Raw genomic sequence first — 19293 nt, 5'->3', positions numbered from 1 at the left:
AAACACAATGTTCTTTCAAAAGTCATACACCTAGAAACATATCTCTTGGAATCTGTGCAATTTAATCTTGTCAGTAAGATATGAAAACATGACTGAAGTACTACAGTTCATTTATCAATCTCTAAATCTCACTCCGGGCTCATCCTTTATCACAATGATTTATTAATGGGTGTTCAGAAGGAGACTTAGAAGTTTGAGAAAATAAATCCATCTGAACTACTGACTGAAGTTTGTTGCACATAATTGACCTCAGACTACATAAGGAGCCCAATTCTATTCCAAGTGAAGTCAATTCAAGTTTTGCTATTGACTTCACTGACACCATGATCAGGTCCAAGGCCTAAGGAGAAATTGGGTCTGCATTCCTGCAAAGAAACACATCAGTTTTCCTTTAGTCGCATATAAAACAATTGATCTCAAAGTGCTGTTGAAACTACAGAAGTAGACAATATAAATATGAAAATATCTTCATACTTATGCTCTTACACTGGAAGTACTTAGTCATTCATGCAGTCCCCCACTAAGCTAAACTAATTCTCCCTCTATTGCGATTGTTGATGGAGCCGCATCAGTGGTAATGCAATGGGGGAGTTTCCCCCCAAAGACTACTAACCAACAGCTAGGCAAGGAATGCTGCATTCCAAGGGGATTATAACCTATCCTCCTTCTGCTCATAAGAAAAAGGTCTGTCTGGAGGCCAGGAAAATAGTGAGAGACTTAAAAAGTTTCATTTAGTTTATCCAAGAGAAGCTTCAAAGATGACTTGGTCATGCTCAACCATTACTGATATGGAGAAAAGATTTTTCATAGTATATATAGCCAGGGCCATCCCTAGCCATACTCAAAGTACGCAGCTGCATAGGGCACCAGGAAATCTGGGGCACCACTTTTCCTGGTGCCCTGCGCAGCTGCGTGCTGCTCCAGCCCCAGCTCCGCTTCTTCACCATGGCCGCCATCCCTGCTCCACCCCTCCCCCAAAGCCTCCGCCCCCACCCTGCCTCTTCCCCGCCCCAGCCAAGGGAGCAGAGCAGAGCGGGCTGGGGCCAGGGGGGTGGTTGCTCCCCTGCCCTCCAGCCTCCCACCCACAGAGGCCTGGGGCCAGCCCCTCCCCTCCCCCTCGCAGAGGCTTGTGGGGCACCAAAATGGCTAGGGACGGCCCTGTATAAAGCTCTTTAATTTGGCAGCAAAAGCTATAATGAAATCCAGTAGTTGGGAGTTGAAGCTAGACAATTTCAGATTAGAAATAAGGTGCAAATTCTTTACCATTAAGGTCATTATTCTTGAAACAACTTACCTAGGGATGTGGTCTCCATCACTTGAAGTTTTAAATTTAAGACTAGCCATTGTTCTAAAAGATATTCTATACTTCAAACAGAAGTTATGGGCTTGATGCAGAAATTACTAACTGATATTCTGTGGGCTGTGTTATAACCCATAAACTAGAATCATACTTGTCCCTATTGGCCTTAAAATATTCAAATCTCTGAATCACTGGTGTTAGAAGGATCTTTATGTTGTACCACAGATGAAGGGAAACAGGAATGGTCAGTAGCTCTCCAAGGCTCAAGGATAGGTCTGGAAATCACATGATAGAACATGATCTCATAAGATTTCCAAAGTTTCTTCCTTTTAGTTGAGTCTGAATAGAAGATTTTTGGATATGTTGTCAATATTTCTATTTGTATTTCAGGAAGTGCTAAAGCATGCATTTAAAAAAAAAGAGCTAAGAATCCCACCTGCTCTCATCTGTTGTCTAATAAAAGTGTGGGAGTCATAGAAAAACACTATTGTCAACTAGATAGATAGCAACCTTTGTATGGAATACCAATATTCCAGATCAAGTTGAGAAACATTTTGGTATAGTCTTGGAGGTATTTTATTCATTATCAAACATAGATAAAATATATATTATGTTGGTATATGTGCATATAACATTTGACTGTATCCCTATCCCAACCCTCTCAACATCCCTTGTCTTCTTAGACTAAGACTCTTATGACGTTCTGTCATAGTTTGTAAACTACATTATATAATAGGGCCCCAGTTCATAGATTTTAAAGTCAGAAGGGACCATTATGGTCACTTAGTCTGATATCCTGCATAATACAAACCATAGACTTCCTGAATCAAGACCATCTCTTGTGGTTGAGCTAAAGCTTTTTTAAACACAAAGCAATGCAATATTTATCTAAAGACTTCAAGTGAAGAAGAATCCTCTGTATTCCTTTGTAAATTGTTCCAGTGGTTAATTACCCTATCTTAAAAATGCGGGTCCTATTTCTAGTCTGAAATTATGGACCTTCAGCTTGCAGCTGTTAGAATCAATTCTGATTGACATTCCCTGTGTGATACAAATAAAACATAATAAATTATCTAATCTGAAAAAATATTTTCTTTTATTTTAAATGCATGATTCAGCAACTTCACTACAATTTGTTCCAACTCCCTTAGCATATGATTGTTGTTTATTATTTGTATTGCACTAGCACTTTAGGCCTTAATCAGGGTCTTAGGACAGGGGCTAAGCACTTTACAAACACAACAAAAATATGGTCCCTGCCCAAAAGAGCTTACAAGCTTAGCGATCCAAACTTTCCAGATTTTCTAAAGTAGAACTTTTTTACTTAGTAGTATATAATGGTCGCGTACCCTCCAGGAAAACTCCTTGAAAGCAATGCACATATTTCAGTGGAGATAACGTACTTCCCAAGGACTCTTTCACTTATGTTTAGTAATGTTATTTTATGTGTTAATATTTGCCTGTTACTTAAATAATAAGATCCATCCTCAAATTTTATATTCCTACAAGTGACTTTATAGTACTGTATACTAAAAACAACTTAAGACAACTTAAAAACAACAACCCTGTTTTCGTGAGTTTTCATGAAAAGTTTATCTTCCAAATCTCAAAAATCCTGACTTCTAGGCCCATGTGCTGTTTTTTCCTTATACTAGCTACACAATTTCACTCATCTCTATTAGTAACCTGACAATGACATGTAGTACTTTATGATTATTGAATAAACAACAACCCATAACAACATTTCAGGAGAACAACTAGCTTGCCATTGACTTAGTTCATAAGCAGTTTTGGGCCCAAAATAGCAATTAGTTTTCCATGAAGGGCAGTCCTTCTGGGTCAATAAGATAAAAGCAAAGCATCAAGACATGGTTTAAGAACTAATTTCTATTCAGCAATTTTCTTATCAATGACAATACGAGGGAAGTGCCCATTCATCTCTTTCTCTGGATGCAATGTCAGCCCTAAGAGACATGAACAACATAATTTTATACTCTTAATTTCATATGCATAAGTTAAGGCTCTTTTGCATTCCTATACAGTATATTTGATTTTCTCCACTGCTATCTTAAAGCTGAAGAGAGCTGTGTTTAGAAGAAAGATAAAATTAATACCATGTTACCTACACTGTGATTCAAGGTTGAAGTAAGGTATTCAAAATGCTTAACTCTTTTCCTCTTTTTTAAGAAAGAGCCCACATTGGCCTTTAATGTCCCTTAAATCTTCCTAAGGCATGGAGAAAATAAAGTTGCTAGCTAAATTGCTGCTGTTGTCTCATCTACAGCAAAATAACCAATATGAAGAAACAATAACACTTCCAGTCCTATTAATGAGTAAAAGTGAATTAATGTGATATTATTTGATTAGATTATTTGAATTGATGAACTCATTAGCTTTTCCATGTGCCTCCCACTGTAATTTAGCATTCATTAACAAGCACTTGAATTAGAGTATTTTTGAACAAAAGAACAGTCTGGTGCAGTTGCATACCCTTTTTCATTTTCATGTAAAATCTTATTAGAGAGACCCCCCCCACCATCTTGAATCTTAAGGGGATGTGCCCTCCATCCATTTCATTCCACCAGGCAATGTTTCTGCTGATGGCTTATTGTGACAGTAAATAAATATTTTAACTAACCCTTTTAGAATTTGTTTGTGCTGTTGTTTCATGTACTCTGAAATACAATTTGCCTTCATTAAAATAAATTAACTAGAAGACAAAAACATGTTTTGTGTAACCTGTGGAAAAATAAACAAAAAAAATGCATACTACCTTTATACTTAATCCAAATCCTCCTACAGTTTGTCTTCTAATTGTTACTGTTCTTTCCTGAAAAAGTTAAATCAAGTTCAGTTAGTTTTAATATTTCCTGCCACAATATCGACATTAACTCTTTAATGAATAGTTTATACCCCCCACATCATCTTGTCTTGTCATAATAAACCTGTCAATTCCAGAGTGAGAAAAATCCCAAGAAACTCATGCTGCAGGTGAAACAAGAAGATCTGGAGAAAAAGTAGAGTTCGTGTCCCAATCTAAAACTCATTTGTTCGTTTTTTATGATACTGTTGAATGAACAGCAATGACTGAATTAATCTTGCCTGAGTAACAGGTGAATCAATATTTAAAAGATAATATCAACATTTTCCCTGCATTATGCTTTCTTAAAACTCAATGTATAGAGCTGATATACTGCAGACTTATACATCAGTCTTGCTTATGTATATTTACAAAAAGACAAGTATGAAATATTTTGTAGGCTCTTCTGCCCATTTTCATTCTGGGATAACATTTAATATTAGCTACTTTACGTAATTTTGACAATTATATTTCACTTGTACACATATACCATTCACAGAGATATATATACACACACACACACAAATTTTGATGCCTTTACATCTATGGGTGTATAAAATTCACAGCTGAAAAGCCACATCTAATTATAAATACACATATGGATATATACACTCACACACACAGAGGTATGTGTATGTGTGTGTGTGTGTGTGTGTGTGTCTCTATTTGATATAAATATAGTATAAAATTAAGACATGTACACTGCAAACTGAATAGGTCTCCTAGTATCACTGCTTTCTGCCTAATCTATAGAACAAATAATCTGGCACTAGCCTAAATGAAGGGCCAAACTACGGGCTGGTTTCTGTGTCCATGCAAGGGTGTAAAGAGCCATAAGGCAACCCTTCATGATGCAAGAGGGGAAGCAGGACCTACAGAGCCACTGCTTTTCCTCCTTCCCCACAGGTGGGCAGATGCAGACAGGGAATGATGTGTGAGGTAAGGTCAACACACTGAAATCATTGAGAATTTGGACTTACTGAATTTGGGGGAGAGGGGAAAAACATATGCTTTGTACATTCTCTATTGGTGATCAAAGTGAATGATGTAATAGAAAGAACAGTCATGGGCTAATCCATTGTACTGGATGGGGAGATAGAAGGGATGGATTGAACCCTGCATTTTAATACTTTACATATAGCCAGAAGAACAGCTCTGTGTAAACTCAAAACTTGTCCCTCTCACCAACAGAAGTTGGTCCAACAAAAAGATATTACCTCACCCACCGTGTCTTTCTAATACTTAACACAGCAAGTTCTCATTTCCAACTTAACATTGGCTAATCATAAAATCATAGAATCATAGAAGATTAGGGTTGGAAGAGACCTCAGGAGGTCATCTAGTCCAACCCCTTGCTCAAAGCAGGACCAACCCCAACTAAATCATCCTAGCTAGGGCTTTGTCAGCTCTGGGTAAAGGCTATTTAATTTTGTTTACACTTTTTTAATGTCCTGGTGATATATGCTGGATTGCAAGCCTAAAGACTGTACCCCTGTATTTAGTCACAAACAGATACAGCATAAACACACTTGCCTACCCTGCTCTGTCAGTGAGACTTTCTCCTGGTTATGTAGGACATCTAAAAATGAAGAAATAATTCACTATCCAAACCCATTAATTCTTTGGCCTCTCAACCCGATTTGCCTTCTTGGGTGTCAATTAATTCTCACTATGATGTAATTTTTATGGTGCCAATACAAATACACTAGGAACTGGGCTGAGACCACATACTTACTTCATTTAGGTCAGCAAACTGCTCTAATAAAAAGCCTTTGGACACCAAGATATTATAGTGATAGCTAATAAGGATAACATAGAAATAAAAACTAAGCTGGGCCAGAACTCCTCATCTTTAACATTTCCCTTTGTGTAATCTGTTGGGCATTACTGCTCATCCAATGAGATTATCCACGTGTATGTCAGGTTGTATCAACTGTGGCATCTCTGTTGTCCCCCTCTTCCTTTCCTATCTGTCACCAAAGAGTCATCAGATGTTGAAGAACAAGTCTGTTTCTAGTTTTTTGTAATGATGCAGTTATCACATGCACAGAGACATGATTGAAAATCTCTTCTAAATGTTTTTATATAAAAGTGTACAAAGCCTAAAATAATCATTATTTAATAAATTATGTTACAAAATAAATATATATTAAAAATAAATCCACACCACTTGGTTCCACTCTTCAACGTTTAAATAAAAACTCTAGCCCATAAAACTGCCATTCATAAATGGAAATGGAAAATAAGAGATCATTTGCTTATAATAAATGGAGGATGGAGTACATATAACTGAGGAAATCAACAAATCTACCTCAGAAAACTGCTAATTTATAACGTTGACCCATCAGAAATCTTTTCTGTTGTAGGAAGTTTGTTCTTAGTAAACTAGTGGCCTAAGGTAAATGGTGGCTCTATGCAGAATAATTTCTTAAGAGGCAGTATTTTGTATTATTTTAAATGGACTCTACTACACCTTTAAGAAGCCTAATAGAATAACTGTTCTCCAAAATATTTTTGATACACTTTGTACACCTTCCTAGCTTTAAAATCAATAAAAGCTCTTTCTGGCTTCCTCATTATATAAGCTTGTGCAGGGTTATTAAAGCCACAAAAACACCCAAACCAAACCAAAATAGGAAAAACAAAACACTATTTGGGGACTTGTTTGACCTCAAACAGGCATCTGATAGGAAACTGGACATATTTTCTACTGAAGCCAGTCCTTAATGTTTAACAGGAGGAGAACACCTTTTTTCCAACACAGACAGACAAAATTCTGTAAAAATAAATAAATGGAAGGGAAAGAAAAATTTATATAAAAAACAAATGTAAGGTTAGAGGCAGGCAAATGTCAAAAGATTTCAAGCTGAAATTTGGTTTGACCAAGAATCTGAATATTTGAATGTTTTTTTATCAGAAACCTATCCAAACCTCTTCAGCCTGCAAAACTGGGATGGATATATTTTGCAAATGCTTCCCACAACCCTCCAGAGCTTTAAAGGTGTGTGTAGACCAGCAGGGGAAAGAAAAATTCTGGACCCTTTAAGGATTGTAAATCCCCACCCCTCCTTGTGTCTGATGGGTTGGAGAGAAAATGCAGCATAAGCTTATTGAATCCACTGCACCCAAAGGAGGCTAAAATGCCTTTCCCCCCGCCAAAGTGCACTAAAAGGGCCTAAAGGGCCAGGTGTAGTGTGAGGATCAGGGGGCTGATGGCATGCTCCACCAGGTAGTAGTATGGATTACAAAGGAAGTATGACCTGTACTGGATGAGTAATTGGTGGATAGTTCCCAGATAAGCAACTTAATAAAGTTACAGACTAGTTAAGCCATATTCCCAGGGCTTGTCTATACTTACCGCGCTGGTTCGGCGGCAGGCAATCGAACTTCTGGGTTCAATTTATCGCGTCTTGTCTGGACGCGATAAATCGAACTCAGAAGTGCTCCCCGTCGACTCCGGTAATCCTGCTCGCTGCGAGGAGTACGCGGAGTCGACGGGGGAGCCTGCCTGCCGGGTCTGGACCGCGGTAAGTTCGAACTAAGGTACGTCGACTTCAGCTACGTTATTCACGTAGCTGAAGTTGCGTACCTTAGTTCGATTTGGGGGTTTAGTGTAGACCAAGCCCCAGTGTCTTGTGTTTTTTCCAGTATTGTCTAGGACAAAAGGCTCTGTTACACCAATCAGACCAAGTAACTTGGCCTATCTCTGAAACTGACTGTTACGGATTTAGGACCAATGGACTAGAACACTAAACTTTGGGAAAAGGACTAAACTCATTTAAGTTGTTAAGAACCCAATTCATGCGGGATTCTTGAATAAACTTTTGTTTCAGGAACTGGGCTTGGACTGCTCAGAGAGACAAGATGGGTGAGATAATATCTTTTATTGGTCCAATAAATAATAAAATATTGGACCAATAAAAGATATTACCTCACCCACTCTCTCTCTAATATCCTGGGACCAACGCAGCTACAACGACACTTCAGAAACTTGGACGGCTATGGCAGATATGTTTTGAGTGCAATTAAGGTTGACTTGTTTGCAAACTGAAAATTATTTAAATCAGGAGAATTAATGGAAAATTTTGGAAGGACTGATGTGAACAGCTAGTAGTTTTTCATGGACTGAGTAGTATAAAACCCAGAGTAACCCAAAAGAGGCTGGTTTTTTTGCATTTGTTTTGATTTCTTTATTTTGTGTAATTCTGTTTAGTTTTCTTTCTGGTTCTAACTTGCAATTTGTCCTGCACAGTAAGGCTTCCAAAACAGAAGGTTATCATAATGTGTGGTTACTGAGCTACTATAGGGTTACCATATGTCTGTATTTCCCTGGACAGTATATCCGGCTTTTTAGTTGTTAATTGCTGTCCGGGAGGATTTTTTAAATATATAAAAACATCCGGAAAATACGGACGTATGATAACCCTAACCACTGCCCCCTCTCTTGGGGTGTCAGCTCACTCAGCCTGCGGATTGCAACCCCCCCGTGCTACTGCAACCCTGCGCCCCACGGCTAGAAGTGGTGGCGTCTCTGCAGCCAGCTGCTGGTGCGGGGGACCCACGGCCGCTTCTCCCTCCTCCGAGCATCCCCTACGGCTCTGGCAGAGCCTCAGTCTCCCCCCTCCGTCCTGGCCGTGCAAGGAGCTCCCCCCCCCGCCAGTGGTCTGTGCAGCTGGGGCTGCCTCCCCCCCAGCGGTGCTGCTGCCCGGGGGCGGGTCCCGGTGCAGGGGAAGATTTCTTGGCGCGCGGCGGCTCCCAGGAGCCCGAGCTCCCCCACCCGGGAAGGGCCTGCGCTGCAGCGCCTACCGCAGCCTGAGCTGCCGCAGCCTCGGCGGGTCCGGCTGGGAGCGGGGTGGAGGTTCCCCTGAGGGAGGTGAAGGGTGGGGGACTCTGAGGTGGGGGGGATTCTGAGGGTAGGGGGCTATGAGAGGGGGTGGGGAGCTCTGAGATAGGGGCTGTGGAGAGTGGTGGGCTGTGGAGGGGGTGAGCTAAGGGAGGAGGTGGGGAAATGAAGGGTAGGGGTTATAGAGGGAGGTGAAGGGGAGGATTGAGGTGGGGGTGCTATGGAAGGTGGGGGGCGCTATGAGAGGGGGTTGGGAGCTCTGAGGCGGGGGCTGTGGAGAGTGGGGGGGCTGCGGAGGGCAGGCTCTCAGGAGAGGGGGCACTGAGGCAGGAGAAGGATGAGGATGGGCCCTGTGGAGAGCGGGTGAGCCGTGGGGGGTCTGGCAGGCGGGTGGAAGGCGGCTCTGGGGTGAGACCTGGGGGTTCCGGCGAGTGGGCGGGAGGCGGCTCTGGGGTAGGGTTACCATACGTCCGGATTTTCCCGGACATGTCTGGCTTTTTGGTCCTCAAATTCCCATCCGGGAGGAATTTCCAAAAAGCCAGACATGTCCGGGAAAATAGGGAGGCATGGTAAGGGGACTGCCTCCTCCCTGGGCTCCAACTTTCCCGGCTCCGGCCGCTCTCCACCACAGCGGGGGCCGAAGCAACTTCCCCAGTGCAGCAGCAGCAGGGGGGCGGGAGGGAGGAGGGGGAATGCGGGGTGCTCAGGGGAGGGGGCGGAGACTTTGGGGAAGGGGCGGAGTTGGGCCGGGGCTGGCCCAGGGGTGGAGTTGGGGCGGGGCCAGGGCCCCGTGGAATGTCCTCTTTTTGCAGTATTGAAATATGGATACCCTAAGCTACTAAAGCCTTAAGTTACATATGAATTTAAGAGTATAGACTTATTTTGTGCATGTCTCTCAGGGCTGACATTAGGGCTGACAAGACAGGAGTAGCTTCTTAGAAGTAATTCTAGTCCTAAGGGAGAAAGCAAAAGTATCAAAGGAGTATGTAGGCCCACAGTAAAATGTAAGTAAGTGCAGAAAGAGGAAACTGTAGTAGAAATTCAGCCCCACCCCCTAATTAAATCAATGCTATTTACAAGTAATTTAGAGTGAATGCATATAATGGCCTACACTGTGTGCTACATGCAGTAATTGCTGGGCACAACAGAGTCAAGAGGCTGCAAAGGAGTGGCTTCTGGCTTCCCTATTCTCCGGCTGGTTCTACATCTGGAGGCTGTTCTATATTATACCCACTGCCTGCCTCTCTCAGATAGCTATCATTTAGTGAAGAACAGCCAGAATGCAGTATCCAAGGTAACAAGAGAAATTTGTGAGCAAGATAAAGACTGCAGAAAACACGAGAAAGGAGCTCATGTTTATCCATAAGTCAGAGACACCTATACTAGAAACATATAATGCTGAAGCAAGAAGCATTATATTTTTTAGTTACTCAGATTAATGTGTCAAGGAAGTTTCACAGGTGTAGGAAAACGTATGAGAGCTAAGTCTGATATTTGAACAATATTCTTTGTAAACTTGTAGTACTGAGTTTACACATGAAAAGGAGACTCCGTCACAACAAGCATAAGAGATTCACATGTTGTTTAAATGTCCACCTGTAAAGCAATGTCCTAGCAACCTAAGATTTCCAAAAGTAATTAGTGATTTGGGGTACCCAGATTGAGACACTTTAATGCAGCCTGATGTTCAGAAAGTACTGACCACCAACCCTCTAAAAACTTAGTTCCCTTTAAGGTGTCTCATGACAGGCACCCAAAAATTGAGGCACCAGCACCAAATTACCAGTCACTTTTGAAAATATTGTCCACATAGCTTATTGAAACTGAATTATTATTTTATTATAGTAGTATTTAAGGGCTCTAATTAGGACCAGGGAACCAGAGTGCTAGGTATTGTACAAACAAGAATGCCTATAGTCTAGGTTTATGAAAAGATGCAACACATGAATAAAAGAGACAAGCCAGAGTGGGAAGTGAAATGAGCACACAAGGTAAACATAAAAAGAGGAGGTTACTCACCCTGTGCAGTAACTGACGTTCTTCGAGATGAGTGTCCCTGTGGGTGCTCCACTCTAGGTGTTGGTGCGTCCCTGCGCCTTCACTCGGAGACTTTTCATAGCAGTACTCGTACTGGCCACACATGCGCAGAGGCTGCCCCCCGCAGTGAGTCTAGGATAATAGTGCGCATGCGTGGCCAATCTCCTCAGTTCCTTCTCTACAACGGAGGCTACCCCAACTCCGAAGTAGAGGGGAGGAGGGTGGGTAGTGGAGCACCCACAGGGACACTCATCTCGAAGAACGTCAGTTACTGCACAGGGTGAGTAACCTCCTCTTCTTCGAGAGAGATGTCCCTGTGGGTGCTCCACTCTAGGTGACTTAAAAGCCGTGCATCTTAAGGAGGTAGGGACTTCGGATCTGATAGGAACGCCGTTGATAGTACAGCCCTGCCCAAACGTATATCAGATAGAGGGCCTTGAGTAAGGGCATAGTGTTTAACAAAAGTGTGCTCAGAGGACCAGGTAGCTGCTTTACAGATATCAGCCAGGGGAACTTTGCGTAAGAATGCTACAGAGGCAGCCATAGATCTAGTGGAGTGTGTTCTGATGCCGTCTGGAGGTGTAACTTTCTTCATCTGATAGCACAACCGGATGCACTGAGAAATCCAGTTCGAAAGTCTCTGGGTAGAAATAGGTGTACCTCTGGAACGCTCCGCGATGGAAACAAAAAGTCTGGAAGAATTTCTAAAAGGTTTGGTTCTATCCAAATAGAAGGACAAGGCCCTGCGTACATCTAGTGTATGCATTGAGGCTTCGAACGAGTTCGCATGTGGCTTCGGGGAAAAGGTTGGTAAGTGAATCGGCTCATTAATGTGGAACGAGGAGTGTACTTTAGGAAGAAAATTGGGGTGTAACCTGAGGGTAACCTTGTCTTTGAAAAATATCGTATATGGTGGGTCTGCCATAAGAGCTGCTATTTCTCCTGCCCGCCTGGCGGAGGTAATTGCCACTAAAAATGCTGTTTTCATCGAAAGGTGTAAAAGGGAACACGTGGCTAGGGGTTCAAATGGTTGTTGGGTTAGGCAAGAGAGAACTAGATGAAGGTCCCACGGGGTGGTGGGTGGTTTTATGTCTGGGTATAGGGTTTGGAGTCCCTTGAGGAAGCGCTTGGTGATAGGATGAGCAAATACGGAAGTACCCTCAATTTTGTCATGAAAAGTTGTAATAGCAGCTAAATGGACCCTGATGGAACTGGAAGAAAGGCCGGATTGCTTAAGGTCCAATAGGTAGTCAAGTATGAGCGGAAGAGGTGCTGACGTGGGACTAAGTTGTTTAGTTGAACACCAGTGTGTGAATCGTTTCCACTTACATAGATAGGTGGTGCGAGTAGATTGTGTTCTGCTATGCAGGAGCACTCTTTGAACTTGTTCAGAACAATCTAGTTCATTTTGGGAGAACCATTTAGGAACCATGCTTTGAGGTGGAGCATGGATAAGTTGGGGTGGAGAAAACGGCCGTGTTGTTGTGATAGGAGGTTCGGAATGAGAGGCAAGGGGATTGGTGGTCGAATGGACATTTTGGTGAGAAACGGAAACCAGGGCTGTCTGGGCCATGATGGGGCAATTAGGATCACTTTGGCTCCATCTGTTCGTATTTTTATCAGGACCCTGTTCAGAACCGGTATCGGGGGAAACGCATACAGTAAGTTTTGGTGCCATGGGATCATGAATGCGTCTCCCAGGGAATGTTTGCCTAGCCCTGCTCTGGAGCAAAAATTGGGACATTTCTTGTTTTTTGCAGTTGCAAAGAGGTCTATTACTGGGTAGCCCCAAATGCGAAATATGTCGCGAATGATGTGCTCGTTTAATTCCCATTCGTGATCCCACGGGAAACGTCTGCTTAGTTCGTCCGCTGTGGTATTCATCACTCCAGGAAGGTAGGCCGCTGATACCCGGATGTTGTTCGCAATGCACCAGTTCCAGAGTTTCATAGCCTCTGTGCACAGGGACTGGGATCGAGCTCCCCCCTGCCTGTTCACATAGAACATGCATGCAATATTGTCTGTCATTATGCGTACGTGTTGGTTCTTGATCAGTGGTAGGAATTGACGGCACGCATTGCGAATGGCTCGAAGTTCTAGGACATTTATATGGAGAGAGGTCTCGGTTGAAGACCAAAGTCCCTGGGCTGTGTGGTGAGACATGTGTGCACCCCATCCTGTCAGAGATGCATCGGTCGTCAGTATGAGGGATGGAGCCTGCTGAAGAAAGGGGACTCCAGAGCAGAGGTTGGAGTGAATTGTCCACCACTGTAGAGAATCTTTGACTCGGGCAGGTATGGAGAGAGTCTTGTTTAGAGGGTGCACATTCGGTCTGTACACCGTGGCCAACCACGCTTGGAAGCACCTCATATATAGACGTGCATTTTGAATGACGGAGGTGCACGAGGCCATGTGACCTAGTATTTGTAGGCAGTCCCGGACAGTCACCTGGGGACTGTTGCGAATCCTTGTGGCTAGTTGACTTATAAAATTGAAGCGAGCTGGTGGGAGAGATGCCAACCCCGTCCGGGAGTCGAGGTATGCCCCTATGAACTCCAGATGTTGGGTGGGGTATAATGTGGATTTGTTTTTGTTTACTTGCAGGCCTAAAGATAGGAAACAATCGATGGTAAGCCGTATGGATCGGAGAGCTTCGTCGAACGTTGAAGCTTTGAGGAGGCAATCGTCTAGGTAAGGAAATATTACGACCCCTTGTTTTCTGAGGTAGGCTGTAACTACGGCTAGGATCTTGGAAAAAACACGGGGGGCCGTGGACAGTCCGAAAGGGAGAACCCTGTATTGGAAATGTGTGGAGCCGAGAGTAAAGCATAGGAATCGTCTGTGGGATGGGTGTATAGTCACATGAAAATAGGCATCCTGTAGGTCGAGGACTGAAAACCAGTCGCCCTGCTCCAGCGCTGGGATTATAGTGGTGAGAGTGACCATCTTGAACTTTTGCTTTTTGACAAATTTGTTGAGCCGCCTGAGGTCGAGGATTGGTCGCCATCCCCCATTTTTCTTCTCTGTTAAGAAATAATGGGAGTAAAAACCCTTCCCTCTGTGTCGTTCTGGCACAGTTTCTACTGCTCCCAGTTGAAGGAGATGCTGCACTTCTTGGAAGAGTAGTTGCTCGTGAGATGGGTCCCTGAAGAGGGACGGGGAGGGTGAGGAAGGGGATGGCGTATCCAATTGTAACTACCTCTATGACCCATTTGTCGGATGTAATTTTCTGCCATTGATGAGAGAATGGTCGTAGGCGGTGTCCAAAGATAGGTGTGCCGGCTGAAGTGGGAACGCTGTTTTCTAAACCCTCGACCAATGCTTCAAATCTGCCTATTAGTTGGAGGGGGTTGCAGCGCCCCTGTAGAATTAGGACGACGACGCTGGAATCTTGGTCTTTGGCGTCGTTGTTGCTGTTGTTGTTCCTGTGGTCTATAGGAGTGTTGTGAAAATGTGGGGTAGCGTGGTCGGTGATAAGGTTGATATCTATATTGTTGTCTTCTGGTCGCAGGTGGCTGGAGGCCTAGGGACTGGAGGGTTGCTCTTGCGTCCTTCATTGAATGCAGCATGTTGTTTGTGGTGGAGGCAAAAAGTTTTTCCCCATCGAAGGGAAGATCTTCAATGGTGCTCTGGACCTCTCGAGGGAAGAAGGAGGAAGAGAGCCATGAACCTCGTCGCATGACCACTGCTGTGGCGGTCGACCTTGCTGCAGTGTTAGCGACATCGAGGGCCGCTTGGAGAGCGGTGCGTGATATGGTTTGTCCCTCGGAAACCAGAGCTGTGAATTGTTGTTTCTTCTGTTCTGGGATGTGATCAATAAAATCCATGAATTTATTATAGTTTTTGTGGTCATATTTTGCAAGGACTGCGGTATAATTAGCTATGCGAAATTGTAGCATCGAGGATGCATATACTTTACGGCCGAAGAGGTCCAGGCGTTTACTGTCCTTGTTGGCTGGGGTGGAGCGGGCGTACTGTTGTTTGGCCCTCTGGTTTGCTGTGTCCACTACCAATGAGTTTGGCGCTGGATGGGTAAAAAGGAATTCAGAGCCCTTTGAAGGAATGAAGTACTTCCTGTCCGCTTGTTTACAGGTAGGTAGGCTAGTGGCTGGATTCTGCCAGATGGATTTAGCGGGTTCTAAAAGGGCTATGTTGATTGGTAATGCCACTCTAGAGGAAGAAGAGGGCTGCAAAATGTCTGTTAGTTCATGCCGTTGTTCAGTGACTTCCTCTAAGTTAATTTTCAAGTCACCTGCAGCTCTTTTAAAGAGGTCTTGGAATTTGGCATAGTCATCCGACGGGGTTGGAGGAAGGGGAAGTAAGGCTTCCTCAAGCATTACGTCGGACTCTGCTGGAATAGGAGCAGGACTCAGTTGCTCCTGGGAGTGTGACGGTGCTGCCTGGTATCTTATGTCACTGGCAGGTCCGTCACGAGGCAGTGCTAAACCGGTGTTGCGCCTGGTCGAAGTGCCGTAGCGCATGTGTTCTCGGGGGTACGATGCCCATGGTGCCCAACATTGCCAAGGTGGTGGGTAGGGCATAGGTGTTGCCATCCAAGGGTTCACTCCCCATGGGGCAGGATACTGAGGACAGGCTGAGGTAGTATTTTTTGGAACCCCTGTTGATTTGGGTCTGGGAGTCTTGAGAAGGAGAAAAAACTGCCTGTGGATCAGTTTCCTCCTCACTGGAGGAAGGTTGTTCTGATCCTGAATCCAGCATTGGAGAAAAACAGGCATTTATCAGGGGAGACTGCAGAATAGGTGAGACCAATAGATCTGCTGTCTGAGTGAACTGAAAAGGTGAGGCTCCTGCATGAGGTGAAAGCTGCGGAGGAGGAAGTTGCCCTGAGGGAACATTCCTCTGAGCAGGGGGTTTTCCTTTGATCTCCCTGTCAGCCTGTGCTGCGATTGCCGGTGCCGTGGTAGGTGCCGGGGGGACAACATCAGCCCGCACAGGGTCAGGCAAGGCTGGGAATGTCGGCACCGTGTTCGTCTCGGTGCCGAACGGTGCCATAAACGAGGCAGGCAACTGAAAGCCTGAAGCCTCGGCACCGGAGCTTCGCGCCGCCGCCGCAGCCCTGAGGCGGCTTTCGTGCGGTGCCTGAGGAGCCCGGCTCTTCAAAAGTGCTGAGGCGAGGAAACACAGGCAGGGAAACTGTTGACCTGCCTGAGGCACTTTTGTGCCTCACCAACTTCTTTGCTGGAGAGGACTGCCCCTTTTTTGTAGCTTTCTTCAGGTTTTTTTGAAGCAGGGGGGCTGTGGCGGGCAGTAGAGCTGGAGTCGGCTCCTGGGTCTGAAACTGACCCGATAGACTTCTGCAGGAGGAGCAGTTTCAGTTTAAGCTCCCTATCCTTTCGTGCCCTGGAACTGAGTTTGGTACAGTGGGCACATTTTTGGGGAATGTGTGTTTCCCCCAGGCATTTTATACAATGAGAGTGGCCATCAGAGAGCGGAATAGCATCCTTACACGTAGAGCAGTGCTTAAAGCCTGTGGAGCCAGGCATGGTAGAAGCGGCTGCGGCTGAGAGAATTATTTATTTATTTATTTATTAAACAGATAAAAGAACTAATGAGCTACACTAACAAGAACTGACAACAAACTAACTACTAGAACAGGTAATAGTAACAAAGTGAGGGATTTCCTAACGAGTCTGCTGAGCTCCGTCTCAGGCCGGGGACGGTAGAGAAGGAACTGAGGAGATTGGCCACGCATGCGCACTATTATCCTAGACTCACTGCGGGGGGCAGCTTCTGCGCATGTGTGGCCAGTACGAGTACTGCTATGAAAAGTCTCCGAGTGAAGGCGCAGGGACGCACCAACACCTAGAGTGGAGCACCCACAGGGACATCTCTCGAAGAAGAAGATTATATTTTGCATGGCAGAGCGTCTCAGTTGGCCACTTACTTACAGATGTTAAACAAATTGAATATTGGGTAACTGAAGTGTGGAATATTGAAACATTGAAATTAAATATATATATATATACTAATGATCACATTTACCATTAGTTAATAAAATAAATTATTAAAGCTTCTCTTGTTCTCTAATGTTAATAATTATGTATGTACTTTGATATAAGAGAATTCACATGCATCTGTAACTAATGTGGGGAACAAACTCTGGGAGAAGAATTAAGACAGCAATTAGTTGGTTTTCAATAGTAACTGCAGTATTAATTAGTAACATTTTCTGGGTATTAAACTCCTGAAAGGGTGAGCCAGTAAATCTAGTATGTTCTGTTAATTTTCTTATAAGGTACTGTTTGAAATTCACTTGGACAAGAACCACAATATTCCAGAGCTCTTTATATAACTGATGCTCCAATTCTCCCTGCTACATCTTTCATGTTAAGACAGAAAAAGTGATGCTTTCAAATTGGGACTCTGGTGATTATGGTGGAAATGTTATTCTGCCTATATGATTGAGGCTTTTTTCAATACACACCCTTAAGTTTTATTTCCCTTACGTTTACTATGAACACGAGGGCTAGCTTCATAGTGAATGGTTATAGATGTGGAAGGGTGGTGAATAAGAGTACATGGAAGAGAAGGAAAAAACAAGTATGTGAGAAAAGGATAATGGATTAAAAGAAAAAAAATGGGTTCACGGCAATGATACAGAAAAAGATAACTAAAAAGAAGAAAAAGTATACCATACATACTGTAAGAATACAACAAAACAAATATAATGGACCTTTTGGCAACAGCGGCAGAGACAAAGCTGCATTGACATTTGAAGTTAAAATACTCTGTGTTCATACTTCAGTGAATTTATTGCCTATCATTACTAGCACTACAATTTTACACAAGAACTGAATGTTCATGTTGTTTATTTAGTGAAATATTTACTAGATGCTTCAAAAGGAACATTTTTAATGTTCTCATTTTGAATTTTTGTCCTGTTTTTGCTTGCATGTATTTGGATTCCTCGACATGAAGAACCACTGTCCCCATAAACTCTAAACTTCACAATTATTCTGAGAACATCTTGGGCACAAGCCACTTGTGACATTTTAAAATTAAATACATAATTATACCATGGAATTATGACCATGGCCAAGAGTAGTGCTCCGATCTGCCAACTACTTCCATTTTGGATGCTGCCAGTTTGCCTCATCATTTCTGCTCAACTCACACACCATGGAGGCAGGCTAAGTGGCAAGTGTATGAGAGTGGACTATGGGGGACAGATGGCCCCCATTATGCCAGTGGAGACTTGGGCATAGTGGAGCTCGCAGCTCCTCCACACTTACATTGAGTAAGGAGAGTGATTGGCCTAGACTACTATGTGCTGTATAATTAGTGCAAATTGTCCAGAGTGGACCTGATCATTCAGCCCTCGCTTGTTCTCACATCAAAAAATAATTGCCATTACTACAGCATAGGCCCTTCGCTAGAATTGCTCATCTCAGTTTCTCAGAGTTCCTTTAAAAAGGCACGCATCACTCCAGTGCTGTCAATCCACTTTCACAAACAGTACACGTGCTTAGTATTTTAAAAACAAAACAAACAAACACCAAATCACTCTGCCCCTGAATACCTGATGCTCACTGAGAAAGCTCTTCATGCACTATATTAATTAATGATGCTTTGGCTTTTGAGGAGTTTTGTGTTGCTTTTTGTCATTAGGCTTTCTGATAAAAGAAAAGACCCAATTTCTATGAGAACAGGCAGGCTATTTTGATCTTTCAAATTTGGCCTAGTAAATGGCAGTTCCAATACATTGTTATAATGAGTCACATTTTTCAATACATGCAGAAAAATAGAGGGGATTGGATTGTCTCTAGATAATAGTTGTTTAGATCAATCAGTTCTGTGTCATTCGTTAAAAGCTGTCCAAGCTGTAAGTAAACCAAAGTTACCACAATCCAATGGCTTTTTGGTGGCTTTTGTGAAAAGAGTTGGTAGTCTCAGTCCTCTTCCTAGAAGACCGATACCCACATTACAAAAATCACCAGCACAATTGGCATCTTTGTTGCCAGTTTCAGTAGAAAAACCAAAGATGAACTACCTTTTCATTCAGGGTTAAGGAAGCTTTCACTGGCTGTATTATTCTTCAGAACTAAGGTAATATTAAGAAAAAAATATGTTCAAAAATTGAACAAATTTGCTTCACTTGTGTTTACCCATCTTTAATATTTACTTTTTACCATTCTTATAATTGAATTTGACTTAAATTTGAATATCTGTTGCCCGACCTTTAGATTATGTATTAATTATATTGATTATTTAAGAATCCTCAGTTATCACTTT

General features: G+C 43.2%; 1 protein-coding gene across 6 annotated transcripts in view; it reads right to left on the bottom strand.

The window, feature by feature from the left end:
* SNTG1 (syntrophin gamma 1) overlaps positions 1-19293 on the bottom strand; it is a 790136-nt gene that overhangs the window by 235213 nt on the left and 535630 nt on the right. For all 6 annotated transcript variants that reach the window (XM_008168521.4, XM_042857030.2, XM_008168520.4 and 3 more), the window contains one exon: positions 4074-4130. In XM_008168521.4, the coding sequence (XP_008166743.2) occupies positions 4074-4130 (57 nt within the window). The remainder of the gene's footprint in view (positions 1-4073; positions 4131-19293) is intronic.

Source organism: Chrysemys picta, chromosome 2, assembly GCF_011386835.1.
Source record: "Chrysemys picta bellii isolate R12L10 chromosome 2, ASM1138683v2, whole genome shotgun sequence".
NCBI classification, from domain to species: Eukaryota; Metazoa; Chordata; order Testudines; family Emydidae; genus Chrysemys; species Chrysemys picta.
The sequence above is the reverse complement of the archived record's forward strand: the minus strand, read 5'-3'. Positions and strand labels throughout refer to the sequence as shown.